General features: G+C 40.6%; 1 protein-coding gene across 2 annotated transcripts in view; it reads right to left on the bottom strand.

Annotated features, from left to right (window-relative positions):
- Positions 1-19886, bottom strand: part of C2CD2 (C2 calcium dependent domain containing 2) — a 40055-nt gene extending 20169 nt beyond the window's left edge. Inside the window, exons 1-7 of one of the 2 annotated variants that reach the window (XM_072994167.2) lie at positions 19481-19886; positions 14895-14993; positions 5879-5998; positions 4344-4448; positions 1496-1600; positions 750-872; positions 244-364 (exon numbers count right to left, since the gene is read on the bottom strand). In XM_072994167.2, the coding sequence (XP_072850268.2) occupies positions 244-364; positions 750-872; positions 1496-1600; positions 4344-4448; positions 5879-5998; positions 14895-14993; positions 19481-19780 (973 nt within the window). In that variant the 5' untranslated portion in view covers positions 19781-19886. The remainder of the gene's footprint in view (positions 1-243; positions 365-749; positions 873-1495; positions 1601-4343; positions 4449-5878; positions 5999-14894; positions 14994-19480) is intronic. The other variant, XM_072994168.2, reaches the window with a different exon arrangement.
- Positions 19887-20092: the final 206 nt, after the last annotated feature.

Below are 20092 nucleotides of genomic sequence, written 5' to 3'. Positions count from 1 at the left end.
CCCTGTGAGAATCTGTCATAAAATGTGCCTCCTTATACGATTCCCCACACCACACAGAGAACCCTAATGCTTAAGAGAAGATTAGGAATAGAAGCAAACACCAGCCAAGCAAACCAGGAGATTTACAAAGACAGATTCCAAAACATTCTGATTTTATGGGGTATTGTTATTGACTACTTGCATTTTTTTTTTTTCAGAATGTGCTTTCTTATTGCAGAATGGAGGTAAAATAAACTATATTACCTTCAGTACTTCCATGGGTCAGTGTAGCTTTGATGTTTTTCACAAGCAATTTTAATTCATGAGCCCTTGGAGGCTTTGGAGGACTTGTGCCCTGAGGGAGAGTTCCTGTGTTTTGTGCACCCTGTGTTAAAGGAAGCAAAGCAAATAAGGCTATTAGACATAAATGCTCAGGCTGCTACGTGGTTTACATTAATTTCTAATGGTCACACGTAAATACGTGAGAAATAATAGTGTGGTTGCAGTCAGGTAATCAACTCTTGAAAGTCTTGACACAGGAAAGTACAGCAACAAGAAAGTACAGCAAAAAATTAGTAAATATATAAATATTTTCCATATAGTCAACTCTGAAGTATGTCTGAGGAAGTGGACTTGCCTACAAAAGCTTGCACTGAAATATTGCAGTTAGTCTTTAAGGTGCCACAACATGTTTGATTTCTTTATTTTTTTAATTTTTATTTTGTTTTTGCCTAAAAGGAGATTGTTGATGTAAACAGAAAACAAAGTACCTGTATTGCCTTAACTTCTGTAGGTTTTGTACTCAGAACCATAGAGGGAGTTGCTGAACTGATAATATTCTGCAGCACACGTTTAAATGATTCTGCTAAAGTAAATGCTCCAGCATTCTGGTCCTAGAAAGAAATGAAGGAATCAATGCACTGTTTTAAAATCCAAAAGAGTCATCACAGAATGCATTCACTGCCTTCCTTGATACACGGCATGGCTCATCTCCTCAAGAAGACACCAGACCTATCCCACTCTACACTGCAATCACACATTTTAGCTACTTTGCTGTTGGAACACTGGAGCTCGTTATGTTAAAAAATGGAAGCAAAAGCAGACATAATTTCTCTTCTACTACTGTGACATACAGTTTAACTCTCTCCAACACATACACATTTATGTTTCATCTGAATATATGTTTTCATTTTAAAACATGTTATCTAATTCATTGGTTCTGCTGCTAGCTGTCTTGGGATCCTGGTGGAAAAAGTTCTAAAGCCAATACTGCCTGCGCTTTCAACATTTAGTATGTGTCTGAACACCAGTTGCTAGAGCTCAACTGAGAATGAGTCTGTTACACTCAAATACAGTTTTGGGGTACTGGATACTGCAAAACTAAACATGCTTTTAGAGGCACTACGGCATCAACCAAGAGACTTTGTAAAGCAAACCTGGAAGTTGATGTATAATTGGGCCCAGAAAAAGAAAGGAACTTAGGGGGAAAATTAGTCTATAGCAAACTCGTGCTCACAAGAATCCCCTTGAAGATATTCCAGTGACCAGACAACAGTGAAATCTCTGATCCATAGGGGAAATATGGATGTTTAGCTGTGTTTTTGTTGTTGTTGTTAATTATCTGTTAGATTGTTAATGTTTTTAAGTTTGTATGTTTAGATATGAATAAAATGTTTTTTTAAATAACAAATAAAAACAGAACAAAGAAGAGTGGAACTAAAACTTTCAATCTCAAATTAACACATTAAAAGCTCAGTGGAATGTCTTTGCCACCTACCTAAAGGCCAGCAGGCCAAGTATGACCTATGAGTCATATGTGGGGCCTCAGGGCAATCCCCTAGGCATCTCCATCCTCTCTGCGTAAGTTTTTATTCATTTATTTCTGCACACAACCAACACTACTGAATACCCCTGGCTTTTGCTTTCATCATATCAGAAGCTGCCCACAACGTTCCTCAGACCAAAAATCAACCAAGATCAAAACCAAAAATGGCCGCCTGGGTGTTTCTAATTTTGTTTTGTACTTGCATGACCAGGCTAACGCAAGTTAGCCTAGTCATGCAAAGGTTATTCTACTTTTACAATCACCTCCCTTTCTTTCTCTCTCTCTCTTATGATCCATTTGACCTTCTATCTGCTCCACAAGTTGTCCCAGTCCTCCAAAACAGAATATGAGAATGTTGTAAGACAGTGGTGTCCAACCTTGGCCCTCCAGATGTTCTTAGACTTCAACTCCCAGAAGCCTTCACCACCACCTCTGCTGGCCAGGAGTTCTAGGAGTTAAAGTCCAAGAACATCTGGAGGGCCAAGGTTGGACACCACTGCTGTAAGAGAACTGGGGATCCACTGCATTGATGCATTCCATCTTACTAATGACAGACACCAGTTGGATATCGCCCAAAGCCTCTATAGGTCTGCAAACTTTAAATATACTCTCTTACTTAAAGAAAAATAATGTTCAAAATAGATTGAGTGAATTATGACATTACAATCACTGCAACAACATTTCAAACACAGGACTGGAAATCAAGTCATAGTTTTTAGCCAAGATGCAAAAGCAAAAATCACACTGATGAACTTGCGTCTTAGCAAGCTTCACAAGTCATTAACAAAACTGCTGATCTATACTGATAATCAAGAAGAGTCTGCAGTCATAATGCAGCAACGTTACAACTACAGTACTTGCTGCATAGACATCATTTTCTCTGAACATCCTTAATAATTCTTGCTCTTTTACAAAAAAAAAAAAAAAGAGTCTGTAAAATCTTCCTGGATGTTAACCTAGATACAATGTTTAGTCACATATTGGTACTTTTTTATATATAAAAATGTAACATGGTATTACTTAGAATATAATCCATACCCAGTAATGTCTAAGACATATATGTTTCAAGATATATTGTCACTAGAGATGGGGGTATTCGTATATGAATATTCCCATGCAGCTGGACTTAATGAGGGTCCTCCCCCTGGGGCCGGATTGTCCACTCATGCATTTGCCACCGCCACTGGCCTCGCTCATCCTTCCAATCACTCCCAGAGCACCACTTTCTTCCCACTCAGCTAGCCACTCCAGGCAGGGGGAGGGAAGATGAGTCTCCTTGCGCAGCTGCCGAGTAGCTAGCTGAGAAGGAAGAGAGTGGTGCTCCAGGAGTGACTGGAAGGATGAGCGAGGCCCCTGCCACCAGCGGATGTGTGAGTGGATGATCTGGCCCCAGGGGGTGGACCCTCATTAAGTCCAGCTGTGCAGGGATATTCGTATTTGGATACGAATACCCCATCTCTAATTGTCACTAACATGTCAATCATGCACATCCCTTGAACCCAATGATATCTACCTGTAATATTTAGCAGAATGTACATTAGCTGTAGCCAGCCTTGGTTTCTTTATATAATACAGTGGTGCCTCGCTTAACGACGTTAATTCATTCCAGCGAAATCGCTGTAGAGCGAAAACGTTGTGAAACGAAATAAAAAAGCCCACTGAAACACATTGAAAACCATTCAATGCGTTCCAATGGGCTGAAAAACTCACCGTCCAGCAAAGATCCTCCATAGGGGTGGCCATTTTCGGTGCCTGTAGAGCAATGAATCCGTCCAAAAACTCAGCGGGGAGCCATTTTGAGCACCCAGCGGCCATTTTGAAAACCCGATGATCAGCTGTTTTGATCGTCGTAATGCGAAGAATCGGTTCCCGAAGTAGGGAACCGATCTTCGCAAAGCGAACAAACCCCATTTAAAACATTGTTTTGTGATCACAGTTGTAATCGCAAAAACATCGTCGTGAAGTGGATTCATCGTTATACGGGGTAATCATTAAGCGGGGCACGACTGTATGACAGTTCCATCCCTTGTCACTACTACAGCTCAACAGTCCTTAACCCTGGGAGTGCCAAGTGGAAGAAGGACCCCATGGGTTCAACAACTCCATGAGGACAGGAATGGTGACACAAAGAGCACATGACACAAATTGATACAGTACCCTGAGACAACTTTCAGGAACAGGATACATTCAAAAAGAAAAAGACAAAGAAGTCCAACTGGATGTGGATTTCCACTGTTCCCCATCCTGTGTACAATATTAAGAGCTTCTGTAAACTGTTACAAGCATATATTGGAAGCACTCGCATATAACTTCTCAAGCCAACCGTAAAGAGACAAGAGGCTTATTTTAATTCCTTCAGTAGGATATGCTTCAATACTAGACTGCAGCTGTACATTCTGCTCTTAAATACTATAAGAGCCCAGTGTTAGTCATTTAAATGAGAGGAAAAATTTTATAAGTTAAAAAAATATTACAATTCACTTTAACTTACAGTTTGGGTGGCAATTACAGAGAATGCAACAAATGTTAAAGCATTTACCTCTTGTTCTCTAGTAGGCTTGACTTCAGTATTTGTTTCTGAGGTATAGATGAAAGACCACCTGACTTGGATGTCTTCCTCTTTGGATTTCATCGAAAGTTCTAGCTGTTGATATGATCAGTTATGATGACTATTGTTTCAGCTTTTCTGATATGAACAGAATTTGTACCTCAGCAGTAGGCTCATTGGTTACAAGGCATATATTTATCCAGCAGCTACTGGGCTTTCCCCTTGTCACAATTTGAATTAAACGTATATGCTTAACAGCCAAAAAGCAAATCCTGGTTTATTCACATTCCCCTGAATTGCAACAGCAACGTCACTGTCACTATTCATCACCTATAAGCTACCAAACCAATTTGCCCTGATGTCATATAAATTTCATGTTAAATCCTGAAGCCACAGCAGTCTCTACCTGGAACAACAATATGTATTGGCATAGCTTCGTATTACATCCAAACCAAGAAACAATGATTATCTGCAGCTTCTTGACTTACCTGTCTGCACAAATGGAACACAAAGCTGCTACAATCAGATACCTCAGATTTGATTCTTCAAACCAGGTCATGTTAGAACTGCAGAGTTGGAAGGGACTTTATGGAACATGGAGTCTAGCAGCTAGGAAGGAGTCACAATGGGGAACTGAACTCCCAACCTCTGGCTCTGCAGCCAGATACCTAAACCCCTGAGCTATCATAGACTCACAAAGAGAGTATGGCTCAATAAGAAGCTAGTGCCATATACCAAAATCCAGGTCTATAGAGCCTGTGTCTTGAGTACACTCCTGTATTGCAGTGAGTCCTGGACCCCTTGTACACGGCAGGAGACGAAGCTGAACACACTCCATATGTGTTGTCTCCGACGCAGTTTTGGTATCACCTGGCAGGACAAAGTTCCAAACAGAGTAGTCCTAGAACAAGCTGGAATTTTTAGCATGTATACATTACTGAAACAGCAACATCTATGTTGGCTTGGACATGTCATGAGAATGGCTCATGGTCGGATTCCAAAAGATCTCCTGTATGGAGAATTAGTGCAGGGAAAGCACCCCAGAGCTGATATGACCACAGCTGCGATACAAGGATATCTGCAAGTGGGATCTGAAGGCCATAGGAATGGACCTCAACAGATGGGAAACCTTGACATCTGAGCATTCAGCCTGGAGGCAGGCATTGCATCATGGCCTCTCCCAATTTGAAGAGACCCTTGTCCAGCAGGACGAGGCAAAGAGGCATTCCAGAAAGCAGCAAAATCAGGGAGCTGGACAGGGGACAGATTGTATTTGTCTTCAGTGTGGAAGGGATTGTCACTATCAAATTGGCCTTCTCAGCCACACTAGACGCTGTTCCAAGTCCTCTATTCAGAGCATGTTACCATAGTCTCTCGAGAGTGAAGGATGCCTAATCTAAATTATGAAATGCCTTAATATTTATTTTACAGCAAATAATAATAATGCAAACACACAAAATAGAATAAATATGCTTTCTTTCATGGACCTTAATGTAAAATTTATCAAAGGAAGCTTGGAATATTACCTTCAAGTACACCGGAGACAGCTTTACACTGTAAGACTGACATTCTGCAGTAATGGGTGATGTACAGGATACATTGACAATAAAGTGAAAGGCATTTCCAACTAGATTACAAGAGATCACCTGAAATAAAAGTGAAACATGGTGTCATAAATAAACTCCTTTATAAAGGAAACATTTGTTGAATTCATTTGAATGTTAAATAACTGATACCCACTTAGGCCAGAGTCCAAGTCTTGTCACAATGGGTTTAGTCTAAATACAGGAGATCCAGGTCCCGCTTCCCAGGTCCAGCCCAAGTCATGCTGTCCTCTGAGATGGGCAAGCAGTGCCCATCTCCACCATCAGGCTGCCAATTCCCACAGCTTCTGCCATGAAACATCATCTGCTGCCACCAACCATCACAATCTCCTCCAATGTGGCAAGACATTTTATGCAACTGCTGGTAGTACCAAAATTTCATTTAGAAGGAGGAAGATGTGCACTAGAATTGATAGCAGCCAGTCACTATTTTAAAGCCCTCAAGCACACTGCCTGATGTGGTGATGTTAATGTCAAATATCTGTTGTTGTTTTTAATGGCAGATATCCACTCTTGGTTCTTGTGTTCTAGCCAAGTGCAAGCTAAGCTTTACTAAGTTCTTTATTTACCCCACCAGTTCTGGGGTTAGTATTTAAGTCTTTGCCCTCTTCTTTTAGATCTATCTTGTTTTTGGTGTTCTTTCCCTTTAATGGAGAAGAGAATATCTCATCTCTTTGCTTTACAAGTATGACTGAATGGAGGCAAAAGGAAGCTCAGACAGGTGACAGTGATGAAGGACATGCCCATTTTACATTACCCACTACTAGAGTATCCTGTACAAGAGGGTTACTTAGGTTATACAAGGTCCTCCCTTCTCAGTTTTATCCTCACAACAACCCTGTGAAGTATGACCGGCTGTAAAGGTGTGATTCACCAAGGTCACTTAATGAGTTCCATGGCTCAGTGGGGACTCAGATTTCACTTTATCATCGTAACTACACCATGATGGATGTATTATAACTCTGTATTTCTTCTTCTCAATTTATCTTCTTTCCCACGTACAAGTTTACCCAGTGATTCATCTTAACTATTTCTGTGTGAAAGCAGAAAGGAATAGTCATCTGCTTTCACACATTAAAATATGAATTATTATGCTTCATAAATATATTTCTATTGACTCAATTAGCACTTGTGGATAAACAGTCACCAAAGGAATCTACCAAAATTCTTTTAAGGAAGCTGCATGAAATTGGCTTTAACAACACAGAAAAGAGTATCTCATGGTTAAACATACTCCATTTAGAAAAATTGACAAAGGAGTGGAAAAACAAGGAAGGAAAGGGAAGAAAATTGATGAAATTTGAAGAAAATATAGAAAAAAGGCAGCGAGGGGATACCAAAAAAAATAGAAAAGGTATTGTAAGCAAAATATGTAAATGTTTGACACAGCTAGAATATGAAACACCTATAATAAAAGACCAATGGCAGGAGGATTTGGGTAAAGAAATCAAAGAGGAAAAATGCAGCAAGATGTAGAATAAAAGAATAATGATAAATATGTCAGCAAGAATTAAAGACAATTGATATAAGGTAGTATGGAAATAGTATTTAACACTGGTTAAGTCAAACATAACGTACAATAGCTTATAATTTTTTTGCTGGAAGTGTAAGAAAGAGACATACATACATATGTGGTGGTGTTGTGAAATAAGAAAAGAATGGAGGATTTTTTTAATGAAATAAGGGATATAATCAGAATTGATGTACAACTGTCTTCTATGATGGCCTTATTGAAAGTTGTTAATGCAAAACAAGTACAGGAAAGAAAATGAGTTTATCATCATAATGGTAACTGTGGCAAGGTTACTAACTGCAAAGAATTGGAAAGGTGACAATCATATTAATAAGGAGGTACAGTACAGAGAAGTGTGGAATATGACAATTAATGATAAAATGGCTTATCATATGAAAATCAGAGGAAGAACATCAGAAATTAATGATTTTCTGGAACATGTCTTGATTAAAGGGAAAAGATACACACCAAAAGAAGAATCAATGAATTTCTGGAGAGATATGGAGAGCAGTTAACTGTAAAGTCAAAGCTCTGGGACCTAGTCCCAAAGGGGAGGGTGGCACTAGGCAGAGAAAATATGACTTGTAGAAGAATAGTGAATTTAAGAGAGTACAACGTAGTTTATGTCTGATTGTCTATTGTCTTTTTTGTTTGTTAAATTAATACAAAAATAAAAAACAGAACATAATTAGTTTTATGTTATGTTTATCATCAGGAAGTAATGGAGCCATACGTATGTTACAAATTTCACTTAATGTTGGCTATTTTACAAGTAGCAAAAACTGGATTGACAAGACTAGTCTGACAACTAGTGAAAACCATAAACACATGCAACAAGCTAGCTATTATGTTAAAACTATGTATGTAATGGATGATTTCATAGATAAGAGTTCATATTTCCCAATTATGCAATAGGTCAAGAGTTTGTATTTCTCAATTCCCCTATAAAGGTTGTGTTGCTAAGTTCGCAAACTTAGTCTGAATTCCCTTACATTTGCTAAGGACTTAAAAACAAAACATCCTTCAATTATGGCAATTCACAATACTGTCCAAATTAGTTTTAAATCAAAATTTAAATCCCACTATTTCAATAGGTCTCCGGTCTAAGTCTGAATAAGTACATAGCCAACCTAATAAAGTTTCCTTGGACTGAATGTATCAGATGGACTTATCTCTATTCATGCTGCTTTACCATTACATTTGGAGTTGAGAGCAATTTCCTTCTGGGTTACAGAGCAACTCTAACTGAAAGATGTATTAGCTACCTGGGCTAGGAAAAAGCAGAAGCCTTTTCTGCTGGCCCAAATCACCTTGTGCTTGAACAATTTCCTCTATCTGCTTGATTTGCTGCAACAGGATCTGCCAGCAAAAGAGCCAAAAATGGGGGGACAAAAGTGGCAGAGTGAGTAAGGAAGTCTGTTTTTTCTAGATCCAAGCCTCCTCCAGCCCAGAGACACAGTCACTTTGCTGGCACATACTTAGGCAATGGCCAGGGGAGTTAAAAGTAATTTTCAGGATTGCAAGGCTGGGGGCAATTTGGATTCAGCAGAGCGTCAGCTAGCATCAACTCAGCTGGCTCTCAGCCATCTTGGCTAATTAGTATTATGCTCTTAGGCTGGCAGCTTTCTCCAGGAACTTGTATTTTAGTTCACTTACATGAATCACCTTAAGTTGTTTACTATGCAAACATATTTCTTCAAGTAGACAGTGGTCTGGATTCCTAGCAAATAACAAAAAGGAGCTGCAGGACTATGAAAACAGATAGGCTATACTGCAACATACATGCAGTTGTCTTTAGTGTACAAATGGCAATTCAAAATCAGCCAGCCTTTTCAAGATTTAGAAGACTTTATGAATGTAAGAGATAAAGCATCTACATCTGCTTATACACATTTTTTTACATAGCACCATTAGCCAGATTTTGGGGAGAAATACACTTGCAATTAGTATTTCTACCTGTTTTACTTATTGGAGAATATATACAGCAGGCACCACCAACAAGTACAAGATTAGGTATATGAATAAATTCAAAATGCCTAGTTAAAAAGCACAATGCTAGCACTATTCTTTTCTATATTAAAACAAATTATAAGACTGCCCATTGAGAAAACTATCTGAAGGGCCACAAGAAATAACATCAACAGTGAATATCCTTTGGTAACAGTAGGCTCTACTCTAAGTTTCAAATAAAGCAAGAAATGCAATCTGAGAGGGAATGTAATGAGACATAAGGCCAGACCATAACAAGAGAGTCCTTGGCATGAATTTTTATGGACTACAGAACAATATTGTCAGGCTTTAAGAGACAAAGAATGATTCCTATTAATGGATTCTTCACACTTACTAGGTGTTCTCTTACTTGCTCACTCATCCTCTCTCACTGGGCTCAATGTTATGAAGGACTGGGCTTGTCAAGAACTGCACTACCCGAAATGAAGTACTGGTAATCAAATGAAATACTTGTTTTTTTCTTTCCTGTGACCAGTTCTAAAACAACTAGTAAGAGAGGGCAAGTGAAGAATTATAGGCCACTGTTTGAGCTCTCTTTCTAGTGGCCATTCCCAGCTCAGTCTTCTCACCGCGGTGTCCAGAGAAAAGAAAAGAAAGCAAGATAACTATTAACCAGGCTGCAACTGAAAGAAATCAGGCTTTGGATTTTTCTTCTTCTTTAGTTCTATTATATGCCCAGTATTTTGGGGGTGGTGAAGGAATATCTTCTATATGCTTTTTTGTTTGTTTGTTTAATGCTAGAAACTGATACAGACATCAATGGATGAGCCAGACATTATGCATTTCTTTGCCCACACATGCATCTTACCTAGAAGGACCTAATAATGAACTCTGCTACCTCTGTCTATATACAGTGGGGTCTCTACTTAAGAACTTAATCCGTATTGGAAGGTGGTTCTCAAGTTGAAAAGTTCTTATGTTGAATCTGCATTTCCCATAGGAATGCATTGAAAACCATTTAATCCGTATCTGCTCTTTTCCGTCCATAGAAACTACAGTGGAACCTCTACTTAAGAACTTAATCTGTTTTGGAATGGTGTTCTTAAGTTGAAACGTTCTTAAGTTGAAGCAAAATTTCCCATAGGAATGGACTGAAAACCAATTAATCCGTTCTGGCTGTTTTTTTGTTATGCAGAGGTGCGTTCGTACATTGAAGCATTAGTTCCCATAGGAACTAATGCAAAGCTGGTTAATGCGTACTCTACCACTAGGGGGAGAATTTTTTTTTTAACCTAAGATGACCTAAGGTTAAAAAAAGAGCAGGAAAGGTTTTTTTTCCTGTTCTTATCTTGGATTTCTGTTCTCAAGTAGAAGCAAAATTTAGCAAATGGAGCTGTTCTTAAGTTGGATTGTTCTTAAGTAGAGACATTCTTAAGTAGAGACCCCACTGTACAGTATGTGACTAATGCAGACTTCACTATTTCATCAGCACTAACACAGACTTACGTTTCCCTTATAACAACACCCTCACAAAACTTCCTGGTTGGTTAAAACTCATATCCAAGCTGGATTTGGGGGGAGGGGGGATGGAGAAGAGAAAGGATGTCTGTGGAAGTTACTTGATGCTTTCTCTTCTACATTTCGTCGTTGTTTAATTGTTTAGTTATGTCCGACTCTTCGTGACCCCATGGACCAGAGCACGCCAGGCCCTCCTATCTTCCACTGCCTCCCGGAGTTGTGTCAAATTCATTCTGGTAGCTTTGATGACACTGTCCAACCATCTCTACATTTAGTTACACTTTAAAGATAGAGAATAAATATATTGAAGTGTGCTCAAATTCTGTCAGATTTGCAGATTTCAGGTTACAACTAAAAATTCCCTCTGTGTGCATAGATGAGGAAACATGGAATGCATGGTCACTCTTTTCTAAAAATATTAAATAATATTAAATCCAGGATATTAAATTAAGCTATGTCCTGTACATTCATCCATACTTCAGTGGAACACTTAACTTTCTATCATAACATCATAGCAGAAGCACAGAAAACTAAGCATTTTAAACTAACACACACATACATACACACATACTCCCTCCCTTTTTTTTAAAGTAGCTTGTCCTGAGTGGGGAGCCCTGTTTATTTATTTTTACATCTTAACCAGCTCTACCAGCTGGCAAGATAATGAAATGAGTGAATGAGAAAGGAAAGCCTTCTTAAGGCAGTTTTTTTTTAAAACTGTGTCACCTATAAGCATTTGAAGTGCAACTGCAGTTAGGAAGCTTTATTCCTTCCCTGCCTGTGTGGCTGCTTACATTAAAGAGAACTGAACTCACCAATGTAACTTCACAGAAAGAGAGTGAGAGTTACACAGATAGCAAAAGCAGTGGTATTGATCCATCTGGAGAAAAAAAACCCAGTCTGTCATGCTTATTAAGTGGATTCAGTTGTGTGTGCCCACATGACTCTACCTACCATAAGAAAATGAGTATCAAGGTTTCTGCAGTAAATTCTAAGATAGCCTCAAATAATTATCTGTGTCAATTTACCTTCAGTCTCTGTTTCTCTGCTTGTAGAAACATGTGGGAAGAGCGGGGAATAGAAGGAAGTTCTGTAAATTAAGGGTCATTTCCAGAACTGCATTCCATGTAAGCAGGATGAAAGTTTTGCTCTTTTTTTAGCATGGAGTATTTCAAAATGCTGAGAATGCAGGTCTGGTGTCTATACAGTTACCAGACATACCAATTAGTTTCTTTGGGTTCTTTAAACAGCAGTCAATGTTCACACAAAAATTGCACTTTGCAGAGTTACTTGTTTTTACACTAGATTTCTGTTCTGTTCCCCCCCCCAAATGCTCAGAACCACTGAAAGCTGTTCACATGGCTGCAGCTACCCCCTTTTATCTTCATAGGAAATCAGTATGATAGGTCAGGTAGTATGACTGTTCTAAAATCACCCCACAAGGATCATAGCTGAATACAAACTGAGCTCTGGAGGCTTATTTGATCTTGCCCACTTGTCTGAGAACTTCCTGGCATGCGCTGCTTACTCAGTTAAAGTTTCTTTTGGAAGTTGTCACAGGAAGCACGTGTTACATTGCAACTTTTGCTTTATTTACAAATTAGAGTGAGCCAAGGTGCAGCCACATCACTCAGACATGCCAACAGAAAGGCAAAAGCAGCATCCCAAAATTAGTGCCAACTTCCTCGGAGCACTGCTTGCACTGTATTTCACGCCACTCAGATATTCACTGACAATTAAGGTCTAAGTTACCTAACAATGGATAAACACAGGATAGATTATATGGCACATTCCAGTTCTAAGCCTGTCATTCCACTCCCAGGGACCTATAATCCCTTTTATATGGTACAGCACACAGCAAGCATGAAAAAAAACTGGATAGGAGGCTTGCCACTGTATTCTTAGAGCCTGTCTTTCCATATGTTGAGGTCTGATACTGGAATTCATAGTACTGTAATTTCCAAGTATCAATACAGTTCATGTGGCATACTCCATTCTCTCTTGGAATCCATTCTTCATTTTATTCACAGCCAACAGTTATTTCTATAGAATAGTTCCCATTGCTTTGAAGAATTATAACCCAAGAACATGAGGAGCCCCCAAACGATGGGAAACAATGCTCTATAAAGAGCAAATTGGCTGTTCTCACTACACGTCTCTGGCATGGTCCTGTAAGAAGCTTTGTCTGAGAGTGTAGGGCCTGATTAAAACCTGCCTCAGAGCACTGGCCTATTTGATGCCAGGCAGCTATTGAAATCAGAGTGACCCCATTCCTCTTGCTTCCTGATCAATGCCTGGAATCCTGCTAGAGTTTGTATAATTTCCCATAGTTAATTGGGGCTAATTGACAAGGTGCCAGGACACTCTTTGGGTGTGTAGTCTGAAATATGACCAAGTATGCTGCGAGATACACCTTGGCACCTCATTAATTAGCCATGGGAAATTACACAAACCTTAATGTAATGCTAGTGTTTCAATTCCATCTGAGACCTCATTATTCAGAAGATTGCCAACTGTGTAATCTGGACATCTTTACTCTGAATAAGCAAAACTAAAAACAAAGAACAAAAATGTCTGAAGACATGTCTGAAGAAGTGGAAATATCATTCACACTGAAATAAAATAGTTTTTACGGTGCTACAACTGTTTATTATTATTATTATTATTATTATTATTATTATTATTATTATTATTATTATTATTATTATTATTATTATTATTATTATTATTATTATTATTATTATTATTATTATTATTATTATTATTATTATGTGTTTAAATTTTTGTAGGGATATACTTGCACAGCCTAACACAGCTCCTTCTTTGAATTCTACTCAGAAGTAAATTTAATTGGGTTCAGTGGGTCATTCCTAGGTAATGTTTCTAGAATTATAGCTTTAGTGAAAAAACAGAACACTAAAACACTTATTGAAAGAATAACTTCAGTTATGCATCAGGTATATCCCATTCCAGCTTTCTTTGTTTAGATAATGTAATCCTGGCAACCAAGAAAAATACACAGAAGGTTTTTTGTTACTCCTCCACTTCCCACACTCAATAATGACTGTACTTATCTAAACAAATGATAAACCCTGGTATATATTTAATAATTTAGCATAAGCAAGTAAAGCTCCCTACCAGTTTGCAACCATTACAAATAACAAAAGTTACAGGGTGAACTTTGTTCTAGGTGTGTCTCAAGGGAAAACAAACAGATAAGGTTTCAGTGCTGTCCACAGACAACCATCAGTAAGATATACTTTGATCAGATATACTGAGCAAGGGGCTGGACTCTATGGACTTATAAACCCTTCCAACTCCAGCATTCTATGATTCTAGTTTTATAAGATTATTCCAGCCGATTCTTGTTTATACAGGAATAAATTCCACCCCTAATTCTTAGTCCAGAGGGCCCTTCTGCTATTGCCGTCTTAGCTCCTGAAATGCCTCCTTAACTTGTTCCAACAAAGATCTGGGTGACAGAAAGACCGGTGATCCTGTTTGCTGCTCCTCATAGAAACACAAAGGCATCAATCTGTTTCTAGAATTCTTTGCATACTTTTGTCTGATCAGTGACTGAACAAGCAGCTCAAGATATTTTAATTCACAGGAATGACTGCAGGGATACTCCAGTGAGAACAGCCTTACCAAAGCCAGGTTTTGTGACTGTTTCATGAAATAAATCCATCCTTACACCTAAATTGTACAAACAAAGCAGGATCCTAACAACCATGTTTGTGGCATTTCACTTGGATTTTTTGAAAAAGAACAAAACTCCCACAAACCCAGAGGCTAGTACAGAAAACAGGGACTTGTGCCATTGACACATATATATTATATTATTTAACTTTCTATGATCCAGAAATTCTCTTAGTATTTCTGTTCAGACGTTGCATGTTCACACATGTTGAAAGGGACCACACAAACTAACGAATAAATAGGATGAGCAAAGCTCACCTTTTCGTCGACAGACTTCATCACGCTTACAACTTGCTTTACCACAAGTTCCAGAGGCTGTCTCTCTGCATCCTCTTCAAATGTAAACAAATAGGAGTCCTGGGGATAGGAGAGAAAAAAGAGCATACTTATATGATATAGTTACCCTTTTTGCAAGAATATTATGAACACTGAAACCATTCTAAGAAAACTCTGATTATCTGAGAGTTAGCAAAAAATGTACCTGCTGGAGCAGCCAAGAAATAGAGGCACTTGGAAATACTGCACCTAACAATAACAACATATGACTATCAATATATGCAAGAAGAATCCTTGTTTCTGAACTCGTGAGTTCTGCAGGTTTACTACTACTTATACTAGAGTGCAGAGGCTGACAAACGTACTGCAGATAAAAACTGTTGCATTGTTTTTGAATGCATTTTTGTTACAATGGATTATTGAGGGTTGTAAGCTTTAATTTTGTGTAAACCGCCCAGTGTAGCACTTGCACTAATGGGAAAGTACATAAATTGAATAAATACATAACTACAACAGGTAAAGGTAAAGGTTCCCCTTGACACTTTTTGTCCAGTCGTGTTCAACTCTAGGGGGTGGTGCTCATCCCTGTTTCCAAGCCATAGAGCAGTGGTTCTTAACCTGGGCGATAATGCCCCCCCAGGGGGCGATTTCATTTTTCAGGGGGGCAGTAGAACGAAAAGGGGTGGTGTGGGGGCGCTGGAGCAGAAGGGGGGCGGTAGGGGGCGCTGGAGCAAGCCAAACCTGTGAAGATGGCTACAGCCTTTTTACAGTGTGCATGAATAAATATTTTCCTCCAATCTTAATTTAGTTTCAGAGTTTTTGTCTTGAAAGTTTTAGTTCCTGCATTGCAGTTTGTTTTTATGCCCTTTTTTATATTTCTTTTTGTGTCTTAAAATTCGCTTGCAACTAAATCATTAAATGTTACTTTTTGGGGGCATTTCATTTTCTTGGAATTGAATTTTGTTTTCAGGGGTCATTGGATTTAAGTGTCATAAATAGATAGATAGATAGATAGATAGATAGATAGATAGATAGATAGATAGATAGATAGATAGATAGATAGATAGATAGATAGATAGATAGATAGATAGATAGATAGATAGATAGATAGATAGATAGATAGATAGATAGATAGATATCATCACCGTGGGGAGGGGGCGATGATAACTTCCTCAATGGCTCAAGGGGGCATTTCTTTCAAAAAGGTTAAGAACCACTGCCATAGAGCCAGCATTTTGTCCGAAGACAATCTTCCGTGGTCACATGGCCAGTGCGACTTAGACACGGAACGCTGTTACCTTCCCGCCGAGGTGGTCCCTATGGATCTACTTGCATTTGCATGCTTTCAAATCACTAGGTTGGCGGGAGCTGGGACAAGCGACAGGAGCTCACTCCATCGCGTGGATTCGATCTTACGACTGCTGGTCTTTTGACCCTGCAGCACAGGCTTCTGCGGTTTAGCCCACAGCGCCACCACGTCCCTTGCAACAAATCATATTCATTTATTGGAGCAGCTGCACTCAAGCGAAACTGAAATCTGTAAGTGCTTTGCGACAAAACAAAGCAAAAAAGAAAGAAGGAAAGAAGGAAGGAAGGAAGGGAAGAAAGAAAAAGAAGGAAAGAAAAAGTGTGCTGCCTATTTACCACCCCACAGAGCTTAAATCACTCTCTTAGTGGTTTACAATTATGCAGGCTACACATTGCCACCCCCAGGAATCTCAGAAGGATGGAAGGCTGAATCAAGTCTGAGCCAGCTATCTGAGCCCGCCGGGACTGAACTCAAGTCATGAGCAGAGTCTTGACCGCAGTACTGCAGCTTAACCAATGCATCATGAGGCTCTGTTAGAGAAGCTATCATGGGTCAAAAAAACAGCACTAAGCAAGACTATGCCACTTTTTCTCTGTTGCCCCTTTTATTCTCCCTCTCTGCCTAGCTGAGGGAGGGATTTATCACTCTTGCCAGAAGTCTGGAATGCTTAGTTGCAAGTGGCTTTTGAAAATAGCCATGAACTGCCCACCTCAAAACCAGTCTTTTCAAATACAGATATTTCTAGTGATGCTTAGGTTGCAGCCAATGGCCAGAAGTAACAAAGAAAGAGCTTGTAACAGCTGCAAATATAGCAGGATCTTTACTTCTTCCCTGATTACCAGACCTCAGTCTGAGCTGTATACTATGAAGTGTTTGTTTCCTAAGTGACGTAAGATGGACCATTGATAGGGCAAGGAGAGTCTGGTGTTCAGGAAGTTGGGAGGGGACAAGAAAGCAGCCACTTATGTTATACATAGATAAATACCTAAACATATCTGAAAGGTCTACTGGATGATGACAGTTCATAATTTTTGTAATATCACACATTGTACTTTTTTGTTTCTGGCCGTAGGCCTTTACAAAGGCAGACTTAGATAAAAACGGTTAAAACAAGGATGCCGCAGGGGTCAATAAACCCATTCTGGGAATGGTGGCATAGTGTATAATATCAAAGTCACTATATTCAGCATTTATGTAATACTATGAACCTTAACAAATCGAAGCCTCAACTTCTTAGCTGCAAGAGCAAACTGTGCAACAGAGTATGTAATATACAGCTGTGTATCAGCGAGCAGTCTTACTTCCATTGACGTATAGTTGGGATACCGTTGAATAAGGGGAGACAAAAATCTTTCTCTGGGGTTTTCATAGAGAGGACAGAGTAATAAGTAGTGAGTTAGGTCCTCAATCTGATTGCAGCCATAGACATAGTTTCCACTCCTCTGCTGGGATTCCTTTATACCTCCCTTCCAGATATATATCTTTGCTGCCGAAGAGATCATTAATCTCAAAAACCTGCACATCTTCAATGCCTTTTAATTGCCTTAATAAAGGTATAACCCAGTATGGATTCTGGCATTTTGCTAGAAGGCCAATGTGGCTGCTTCTGCATTTAAAAACTCTTTCAGATATGCTTAATAGTAGTGATAACTGTTATACTCATGCCTATGTCTTTTTTCATTAACTCCTGACTTCTAATAATATACATCAGCACGACATTGATTTAATGACATAACAGCATTAATTGTTTTATATTTCTTTCTTTAATTTATAACCCCATCTTTCTCCTTGTAGAGGAGTTATGGAGACCCTTGTAAGGGGGCAGTTAATGTCTGCTAAAACTAACACACCCTTCCGTACACAAAACACACACACAGTTCTGTAGGTATCTGCATTATCAAAGACACAAGCATTCACCAAGCCGGCGTGTAAATACATCCCAACAAATGTATAACATTACAATGAAGACACATTTAAGAAGAGAAACTTTGTATGACTTTTTGTACTGCAGTGCTGGCAGCTACATCAACATTCTTCCGAAAGCTGGTTCGTTTTGGTGAAGCAAGAGAAGCAAAGCTATTGCACTGGCTTCCCGATGACAGCATTGTTTTGTGTTTGGAAGGCTCAGTGAAGAGTTAAAACACATTGGACCGCCAGGCGGTCAGCTCAAAGAGGATGCAGTTGCTTTTTGGAAAGGATGTACGCATGCAAAGCATTGTTACTTTCCTATCAGTTTTCCTACAGAAAACTCGTTTCCTAGCCTTTGACCTTCCTCCCCTCACCATGGTTTACAGTTCAGCTTGCCATCTTTAAAGAAATCAAGCCATTCATAGTTAACAGGGTACAGACAAGAGAGCAGGCTAGATTATTATGAACAGCAAGCAATGTTAATGAGATTTCTAATAGGTTTGCCAGCATAGTGCAAAGAAGCACGAGTCAGTTACTTTTCTACTATTTGCCACCAGTTTCCTGAAATTTAGAAGCACTGCAAAAATCTACATACACAATATTTTCTGAGAGAAGATTTATACATGTTGATTTCAAAAGTACAATCCAATATGATGCAGTGGATAGAATGCTGGACTAATACACAGGATACCAGAGTTAAGGTCCCCACTGATTGGGAAGCGATGGTAAACCATCTTTGGGCATCTCAGCAACCACAAAACCGCCTAACAGCAACCTGACAACATATAGCAACAAGAGATTGCAAGTAAAGATCAGCAACCATCAAGTTGTTCGTCCCTTGTCATTCTGTCACAGGAAGCTTTGCCGATTTCAAGGACATTTGCGTTAATTTAATGACTCAGATTGGACGCCTAGCCCATTCGGTAAGATCAAGGAAGCCAACTTTTCATACAAAACTGAGAACTTCATACTAAGGCGAAATATGCACGCTTGTGAGCAAAGCTAAGATGCTCACAGGCACGCTTGCACCTGCTGTCACATCGGTATGATCCGCCACATTTTTTTAAAAAAACTGGGATCACTTGGGCAAAAGCCGCCTCACCGCGCCGTCCCCCTAAGGCGCTTACTTGAGTGTGACGTTTCATTACAAACCCCCCCCCCCCCCAAGAAAGTAGCGCGACCGGCCTCTGGCAGCTAAACCCCGGCCCCGAAAGTGCTTCGGCGTCCGTGAGCTCGCGAGCCCGGCGGTCCCCGGGGGCTTGAAAATAACGGACCTCCCCCCCGCCCGTTGCAACTTTCCGAGAGGCCCCGCGAAGCCCACCGGGGGTCACCCCCCCACACACACACTTACCGTCCGTCCCACGGCGTCCTGGTTGAGCGCCGCCAGCCAGGCTTTCTGCCACTCGCGCCTCCAGCTCGCCAGAGCCAGCAGCCAGGCGAGGAGCGCCGCGCCCTCGTCCCGGTCCCCCGGCAGACGAAGTTCACGGGCCGGCGAGGCAGGCGCCGGCGTCTTCCCCCGCCTGCCTCGCCGCCGCAGAAGGCTGAGGCCGTACTGCGCCAGGTAGAGCAGGACGATGGCCAAAGCCGCCGTCAACGCGGAGAGCAGCGAGAGCCGCTGGACCTCGCCCAGCCAGGAAGCCAGCCAAGCCATGGCTGACCATAATTACGCCGCTGCCGCCGCCCTGCTCTCGGCTCCGCAGCCCCGGCTGGAGGGAAGCCCCTTCACATGGCCGAGAGCCCCTCCCCGCCGCGGGAGAGACGGTCAAGGCATCCGAGCCTTGCTAAGCCGCTCCCTCGCCGCGCCACTCGCGAGCCGCCGGGCGGGGGGGGGAGAGGGAGAGACGCGGCGGTGACGGAGAGGCGGGCGAAGGACATTTGCCGCTTGCCCAGCAAGGGCGCCCGCCACGACTGGCCGAAGGTGTCCCTCAGCCCGGCGGCGGCGGCGGCGGCAAGCGGCAGCAGG

The sequence above is a fragment of the Pogona vitticeps genome, chromosome 3 (assembly GCF_051106095.1).
Source record: "Pogona vitticeps strain Pit_001003342236 chromosome 3, PviZW2.1, whole genome shotgun sequence".
NCBI classification, from domain to species: Eukaryota; Metazoa; Chordata; class Lepidosauria; order Squamata; family Agamidae; genus Pogona; species Pogona vitticeps.
Note: the sequence above shows the minus strand (reverse complement) of the source record. Positions and strands in the feature narration are given on the sequence as shown.